Here is an 8,824-nt window from a genome sequence, read left to right as displayed (position 1 = left end):
GCCCAAGACGCCTCTGATCACGGGCTGTACACTTCTCCTTAACTCGAACGTCTCAGGTTCCGCTAGAAAAGAAGCCTCAGCCAAACTCGCTTGTGCTGCGAAGTATCACTGACCTCTTTCAGCGATAGTTGTCAGATCAGTGTCGCTGATCTGACAACGTCCTCCTTGTATCAGTTTTGCCACGAAATTAAATATGAGGAACATTTCTTCCTTTTTTGCCGCCGATTTTCAAATCATCGGAGGAGCTCTGCTGGAGACTCCCCAGCGACGCCTTGGAGTACCATTGACTGTGCCGGTGCTTTTGTCGTTAGGGGCACTAAGCAGGGCCAATGCCATAGGGACGTCTACAACGCAGTACACTTCTTCATTTCGGAGAAAGCTTGTCTGTCGTGCTAAACCGATTTCGATTAGGCTGATTTTATCTAGTTTTCCTACTCCTCGCTCTGTTGTTTTTTCCTTGTCTTGAACATAGACCAAATGCTTTCTCCTGCTCCAGTATTTTGCATTATCTGAGTGGTTATAAAAAAAGAACTCCTCTTGGCCAATCGCCCTAAGTGGGTAATGCGCCATTTTTACGAGCCACCACCACCACGAGCCATGGTGTCATGTCACGCTCCCAGCCAGCCCGTGCCAACACGGTCAGTGATGCTCGAGCATCGGTGTCACGTGCCACGCGAAGAGCGACCGCCGACGCCATTAGCTGTGCACGGAACACTCCGAGCCTCGTCTGATCCTCCAGAGACGAATTCACCGCGAATCAAAGGTGAGCCGGGCGGGGTTCCACGTTTTAAGTAGCGATCAACCCAGGGAGCCTTTCTTGTGTGGGCCCAGTGCATAACTGCGTACACTGCGAAAAACGCGCAGGAGGGATCGAAGGAAGGGGGGGGGGGGGGCGATAGGTCACCTACAGGTGTGCGGGTGGGTACAGCACCCTGCCCCAATCCTTCATAGTATTACAGCATGTCGACTTGAAAATTTGGTTTCTGAGACTTTACTACCCCAGCGTATTCTAACCTGCGAAGCTATATTCGGCGCTGTGACAAGGTAGTGTCTATTATCTCGGCAACGGCGAGGATTACCGTCAAAACTTTCTCACGGCATCCACCTCTCATTGGCTAAGCACGCTACGCGGAGCTTTTATGTGATAAATATTCCCTACACAGCTGTGTTTCTACTTTTGGAATTTTTCCCGTCATCGTAATTTTGTTAATGCTTTTTGTTACTCTGCTTTTTACTTATCAAGAGATCGACGCACAGGACTTCTAGCATGTGCTGGCTTACATTTAATACGGGGTGTGTTCTGTGTCGCTGGGCTGGGTGAGATTAGGTTTGTTGCTATTAGGCTGGATTTGGGTAGGTTATGATGCGTAGGTTAGGTAAGGGTTACGTTAGGCTAGGTGGCGTAGGGATGTAATATTATTCAGCGAATTTTAGGCCAGCCAGCTGTTATGGAAACTGCCGTGAGAATTTCTCTGAGGTAATTCTCACGGCTAACGTGGCATTTGGCGCAGCCCTGTTTTATAGTTCTTGGTTTTAAACCAGAAGGCTCAGGTTCGAATCCTATAGTGTGATCGTTTTTTTTTTTTGCTTCAGAATTTTTCGGCCATCGTGATTTTGTTAATACTTTTTCACTCTGGTTTTTACTATATCAAGAGATCGACGCGCAGGACTTCTAGCATGTGCTGGCTTACATTTAATACGGGGTGTGTTCTGTGTCGCTGGGCTGGGTGAGATTAGGTTTGCAGTTGGGCCGGATTTGGGTAGGTTATGACGCCTTCGGTTAGGCTACGCTACGTTCGGTGAGGTTATGTTAGGTTACGTTGGGACGTAATATTATTCAGTAAATTTTAGGCCAGCCAGATCTTATTTAAACTGCCGTGAGAATTTCCCGGAGGTAATTCTCACGGCTGCCGTGAGAACAGACGCTGCCAATGACAACGCACCCGCTGCGTTTACCTCCGCAATTTTATTTCTATAGCAATACAGTTACTGAGTCTTTAAACGCTGGCGTGCCCAGAACTTCACTCCTTCGAACGTTTCAGCACAATGCAGCACAAAATGTTATGATATTTTAAGCGGTAATGCACTGTGCCCACCTCTTGTAGCTAAATCTATATTCATGAAGTTAGCTTTTTAAAAATGGCTCATGCTGTGGGGTCTGCCAGTTTTACCACTAAAAAATTAAAAAAAAACAGGTTGCCATTTTTGGCATTTAAAGTTTACTATCACGAGCAGACGAAGAGGGCAGTGGTGTCTAATAGTTTGGGCCCAACCTCCGACGAAGGCGCTGTGTGGGCGTAAGCGGAGCCAGCTCCGGTTGTAAATATTGTAAATACATTTACAGTTACATTGTGAGTGCAAAAGAAACCCGTAAATATTGTAAATACATCGCTCGCCATCCCACATGATTCTTGTCAGCTCTGTTCTGCCTACACGTAGATATTATGACCACTTTGTTTTGTTTTTGTCTGAAAGCAACATAAGGTTTGACAGCTTGAGTTTTACAGTTCGCAGCTTGGGTTTTATTCGTACACCATATTGTGGTATCTGACTAGCCGAACGTGCATTAGAATGGCACTTGGTCTCCATGAGGTAACCGATGAACTGTCGTAGAGAGCGTGACAAGGGCAACGCAAGCACATTTTATATACTACCCTACTTTGTATACTAAGCTTAAACGTGACTAACCCTGGTATTCCGAGTCCTTCCTCGACTCGAGCCTCCAGTGGAGTACATCCTCGAAATCGATTTCTCCATGCATAGACATTGTGGAATCCTCCCCTCAGCCGAGTGGAGGGAGCAAATGGAGTGGAGGGCTCAGGATGCGGCCCTAAGTGTAATTTCTTAAACTACCACTCGAAGCAATACTAAAGCAAGTGCTAAAAGTACGAATGGTCGCGAAATACCCCTAATGCTACTAAAACTTTACTACACTAATTTTTTACGAAATATAACTTAATATACCCTAAAACACACCAATGTATCACAGTAAAATACTCTAAAATTTCTACTACACTGAAATTGGAAGCGAATGTCGAGTACTTGCTGTTTTCATCCCATGCTGTTACCTTTATCGTGCGAGAAATGTTCGTGGTCGTGATCGCGCTTGAATAAAGTCTCCTTCTCCGGCAGGTCGATGGGCGTCCTTCACCAGCTGTGCGCAATCATCTGGAAAGACGTGTACATACAGCTGTTCAAGCGCCACTACTTCTTCGCGGCGGCCCAGATCCTGATCGTGCTCGTGGCCTTTCTGGGCATCGAGAACGACCGGCCGATCCTGCCACCCGTCACGTGCCACAAGGAGCCCTGCCTGCGGCTCCGCCAGCCGCACTCCTACGAAGAGCGAAACCTCAGCGCCTTCCGCGCACCCCAGCTGGTGAGGAGACTCCTTAACTTGCTTGCTTCATCCAGTTCACCTAGGTTCGCTAGCCGGGGAAAACCCAAGTTCGCTATGCCTTCACTTGGTTTATTAGCTCCCCGGACTGGTACTTCCCAATAGCGCCACTCGCTTGGGCCATTAATAGTATTGACATTTACTGGGAGATTTTCAATAGGGCTGAGGGCGAAAGAATCTTCATTACTTAACTTTGAAGAAAGAAAATTCCGTGGCTGACCTACCAATTCGCTGCTAGTAGAAGAGTAGTGTGTGGAGTGTGGTGTGGTGTTGGGGAAGCAGTGAAAAGTTGTGGGAAATAAACTTTGGCAACTCGCTCCGCGTAACTTTAAGACTTTTGCGGTGAAGAAGGTGTATAATTCGCTGTCGAGGAGCAGGACAAAATACTATAGCCATTCCACCCAATGTGAAAGAGGTTGGAAGCGCAGAACAGTGATTCGCCATAATTGACTGCAGCGCTGTTATTCGCTCACTGCTTGCTTTCAAATTTCCCGCCTTCGCAGTGCTGTCGAGTTCCCTACCTGAAACTGCGCCGTCAGATCTGTTCTTTTTGCGCTTGCTTTAATTTAGTATACTGGAGCTGTTTTGCGTCATCTCGAACCGGCAATTTTTTTCTTGCGCGGCTGGAGCCTTTCTGCGTCGTTTCGAACGCGCCATTATTTTCTTGAGCGGCTGGAGCCTTTTCGCGACATTTTGAACGCACCATTATTTTCTTGCGCCGCTGGAGCCTTTCTGCGCCATTTCGAACGCGCCATTTCTTTCTTGCGTGGCCGCTTTTTTGGCTTACGTAAAAACCAACCCAACGAGCGTTTCTAACTAAATGAAAGCAGGGGCTGCCGGTTATATACACAGATTTGGCCTTAAATGTACCTACAGTTTTCTTTGCGCTAAGTAACGGGAAGATTTATGACAAGCGGCAGCGGTTCACAAGGTTTGAACGGTTATGACTATTTAAACCGCGTGGTTTTCGAAGCCTCAGCGGCACTCAGGCTCTGCTTGGGTCCGTTATCGCGCTGGGCCGCCTGATTCCGGCAGTCGCATCGACCGTTAGGGAGCTAAGACGACAAGGAGAGCCCATAAAGGGCTCTGCATTTAAAATGTTAATGCTAGATGCCCCTCTTCTGATTTGTCATGCGTGGGTTTGGTTCCTGCTGCCGTCTTTCAAACTGTATCCATTTTCACGGGCAATATCGCGTAGAGAGGGAGTCTGCAGAGGAGCGCAAAAATAGTGCGAGGCCTGAATATGAAAATACAAATCTATAGGTAGGAGTTTATCAGAAAATTAAGCAGACACGTCGTGAAACGCCTTTTGAAAACGACGGACAAGTTACCAAAACGAGCAGATACATGTGATTCTACGCGACAAAATTACGGATCGTCATGGGGTTACCTTTTGGAAGCATTTCCAACAAATTCACAACAGAATACCCATGGTCAAAAGGGAGGGTTGCGCAATCAATGCGTGTATTCTGATGCTCGTTTTTGTTGTTTTTTGCACAGTTTGGCAATCTCTATTTACGGTATCATCTCTATTTACGTTACTTCAGTGATTACATTTTGAACTTTCGCGAAATTTGCATTATTGTGGAAAGGCAGGGCGTTACACGTATAGCCATTTTCCATCATTTATTTTATAATTTTCTTATTTTTTAGTTTTACGAAATTTCGTTCCACCAAGTATGTCCATTTACACCATCATAACGTTTACAGGTGGAACTTTCGCGAAATCTGCGTTATTGTGGAAATGCCACGCGGTATCCGTTTTGACATTTTCCGTAACTGTTTTTAATAGTTTTCTTACATTTTAGTTTTTCAAAATCTCGTCCGGCCAATTATCTCCATTTACGTTATTCTAAAATTACATTTAGAACTTTCGCGAAATTTGCATTATTGAGGAAATGCACAGCGTTAACCGGTTCGCAATTTTCCGTATTTTTTATATTCTTGTTATCTTATAGTTTTTTAAAATTTCGTTCGACCATTTATTTCTATTTGCACTATTATAACGATTACAGGTGGAACTTTTGGGAAATCTGCATTATTGTGGCAATGCCATGCGGTATGCGCTTTGACATTTTTCGTAATTTTTGTCTTATTTTAGTTTCGCAAAATTTCTTTCGACCGATTATCTCCATTTAGGCTATTTTAATGATTACATTCGAATATTTCACGAAATCTGCATTATTGTTGAAATGCAGGGCGTTACACGTTTCACCATTTCCCGTAATTATTTTATATTTTTCTGATTTTTTAGTTTTTCGAAATTTTGTTGATCCCATTATCTCCATTTACCTACTACAACTTTTACAGGTGGAACTTTCGCGAAATCTGCGTTATTGTGGAAATCCCATGCGGTATACGTGTTGCCATTCTCGTAATACTTTTTGTATTTTTTCGTTTTTAAAAATTTCGTTCGACCGACGAAATCTTTTTACGTTGTTCTAACGATTTCATTTGGAACTTTCGCGAAATCTGCATTATTGTGAATTTGCCGGGCGTTACCACGGTTCGCCATTTTTCGTATTTTTTTTATTATTATTTTAGTTCTTCAAAATTTTGTTTAACCCATTATCGCCATTTGCGCAATTATAACAATTACAAAGGGAACTTTGGAGAAATCTACATTATTCTGGATAGGCCATGCGGTATACGTTTTGACATTTTCCGTAATTATTATATTTTTATTTTTGGTTTTTCAAAAATTTCGTTCAACCAACGATCGCCATTGCTTGAACGCGAATTTGGAACTTTCGCGAAATCTGCATAATTGTGGAAATGTCATGCGGTATACGTTTCGACATTTTCTGTAATTTTTTTTTATTTTTGGTATTTTTTAGTGTCAAAATTTCCTTCGACCAATTATCTTCATTTGGGTTATTCTAATGACTACATTTGGAACTTGCAAGAAATCTGGATTTTTGTAATAATGCAGGGTATTACAGGCTCCTGGCTGTGGGAGTACTCGGCAAAGAATGCAACGCAATAATAGAGAGGGGCTCGTGCCGTGAGGAGGTAGAAAGTAAACCGTTCCGAAAACTGGTTTATGAGTGTACCCGGCAGAGGCGTAGTTGAAATGTCTTTCCGCAGGAGATGGTCTCTGGCCGGTAATGATAATGATGAGTTCGCTTGCTACTTTAATTTTCCCTGTTCTTTAAGGGGGACTCACCTGTTAACATTCCTATGGGATTTGTAACTTCATGACTCATGGGCTCATCGGGCCCCAATATGAAAAGTTTACCTACTACATATAAATGTTGTTAACGGGTTAGTTTGCTTTTTTTAGAGATGTCACTTCCGTACTCAAATTCAAAAACAACTCTTGCTTGACAGATAGGTAGCGCCATCTAGTAAAAAAGCGGTTAACCCAAGATGCATTTCCTGTTTATTTTTTACCTCAGTAAAGAAGTTACATATTTCTAAACGAAGCAAACTAGGTCGTTACGAACATTGCTGTGAATTTGTGAGATCTTTCGTATCGGTACACGACGCTGTTTAAGCCCGTGGGTAATGACTTAGTACGCCCGTAAGGATATGATCACGAAAGTCCAGCTTAAACTCTGCTAGAGCTTCTGTGAACACGAGCGTTCCTGTGAATACTCTTCCGCTGGAAATCAAACTTGCTGCCTAGTGCATAGAAACCCAACACTTCAACGCTGCGGCGGGACAGATTCTGCGGGACGGATTCTGGAGAAAGACTCCAGCGGGACAGATTCTGGAGAAAGAAATCACCAACCATTACAACACATCTAATGTAAACTTTTTGCGCAACTCCCTCGGTGTTTTGGTTCTATGGTATGTTGAGGCAAAGAATTTGGGAGAGCGAAACCTGTGCATGTATGTACGGATATAGACCATTCTACTTTGTATGTGGTTAACAGAACACTGAGTAGCGTGGCCTGTACGCAAAGTTTGTTGTAGGGTACATTGCAACCTGGGACGTAATGTTGGACGGCTGGCTCGCTATTCGGGCGATCGCAGAAGGGAATGCGTGTGTGATGCGTAGGCGCGTTTCACAGCAGTCGCTGAACTCGTACGTGGTGCCAGCTTTTTCACGGCCACCGCTGTAGAACACGTCTCTTGCGGCGATTCGGTTTCTTCCTCACTGTTCGCCATATCTTCCTCCTCCAGTCGATTCGTTATTCATTACTTGTTGCGCCCCTCGTCCGCTTTTCTATATTTCCCTCCACCTTCCGCTCACTCTGTTACGATGACGCCCAACCGCAGCAACGTGCGCTCAAAGCTGCGCTCCCAAATTAGAGGAGGGTCTCTGTAATACGTATGTCTACGTTCGCGCATATTGTAACGTGCGCACATTCATTCCGATTTTTGCTCCAGCTATTCTAAACAGCATGCGGAGCGCAGCGGCAATAAACCATGCATTGTAGAAAAACTTCTGCTATATGAGCATTTACTGAAGCTTTTTAATGCGAGCTACGCTGGAGGATAAGTTTTACAATAACTAAGCTTTTGCCAGAGGTATAAGAGTGCATTGCCTCATCCCAAGAGAAACTCAGTGCAGCAAATGTTTCTTCTAAAAAGTATATTTGGGTGACGTTGGATAGTTAACGACAAAAAAAAATCCGCCACAAGGACGTGCTTTTGAAAACAGAACTTGGAAAAGGCCACCACCGGCGGGCCACAGCTGGGAAACTTCAGCGTAAGATGCAGCATGGCACCCGCTGTGAAAACAAAATTGACGCTGAGTGTTTTGTCGGCCCTGCACTCCTCATTGCAGATCCTGTACACCCCGAACACGACGCATGCGCAAGAGCTCATGAACGCGGCGTTTCCCTCTCAACGTACAAGGACCATGGGCTACGCCGACCTCGACACTATGGCCAGAATGTTCTTTCGCCTTACGCCTCAACCCAAGAAAGGACCCGAGCAGCGCATCGTTGCTTTGGAGCTGATGTCCTTCGGGCCGTCGCGCGGCAACCCCAACCAGAGCTACCCACGAAAGCTGGACTTCAGTGTGTCCCTATATGACAGCTTTAGCTACCTGTTGAAACGACATAAGTACTTGCTGTCATTCGAGCCTCTGCCCACTCCGTACACTCAGCGCGAGTCGGTGGCCTACTGCCAGATGGCGCTGGCGCATGCGCACTTGGCCAAGCTGCGCTCGGAGTACGGATACAAGGAGCGCCCGTACGCTCTTTCCACGCACAGGGTTCCCGACGGACCTTTCCCCAAAGATGTCAAGTGAGTGTTTCACTGCAGTGCATTTTAACGAAGTTTTTCCGCGTGCGTTTGTGATGAACGGATCAACGAATAAAGAGGCTGTCTGAATTTCCGAAACGCGTGAGCGTTGGGATAGCTAGTGTATCCTGAACAAAAGATTCGAGTGATATCGCAACCGTACACGCCACTACAGTAAAAGCTCGTTAATTCTACCTCGGTTAATTCGAACTTATGGTCAATTCGAACTGAAAC

General features: G+C 45.1%; 1 protein-coding gene across 1 annotated transcript; it reads left to right on the top strand.

The window, feature by feature from the left end:
• The first annotated feature begins 3,136 nt into the window (after positions 1 to 3,136).
• On the top strand, positions 3,137 to 8,597 carry LOC144168581 (uncharacterized). The gene is made up of 2 exons (XM_077697534.1): positions 3,137 to 3,376; positions 8,130 to 8,597. The coding sequence occupies exons 1-2, from the start codon at positions 3,137 to 3,139 to the stop codon at positions 8,595 to 8,597; spliced, it is 708 nt and encodes a 235-aa protein (XP_077553660.1).
• Positions 8,598 to 8,824: the final 227 nt, after the last annotated feature.

This window comes from Haemaphysalis longicornis, unplaced genomic scaffold (assembly GCF_048455015.1).
Source record: "Haemaphysalis longicornis isolate Haplotype H1 unplaced genomic scaffold, Haemaphysalis longicornis Haplotype H1 scaffold_2, whole genome shotgun sequence".
In the NCBI taxonomy this organism is placed as follows: Eukaryota; Metazoa; Arthropoda; class Arachnida; order Ixodida; family Ixodidae; genus Haemaphysalis; species Haemaphysalis longicornis.
This window is presented reverse-complemented; position numbering and strand designations above follow the sequence as displayed.

Excerpts from the sequence above, each read along its gene's own strand:
- LOC144168581 (XM_077697534.1), top strand. The coding sequence starts at position 3,137 with ATGGGCGTCCTTCACCAGCTGTGCGCAATCATCTGGAAAGACGTGTAC. Across the intron at positions 3,377-8,129 it reads CCTTCCGCGCACCCCAGCTG|ATCCTGTACACCCCGAACAC; the intron begins GTGAGGAGACTC and ends TCCTCATTGCAG.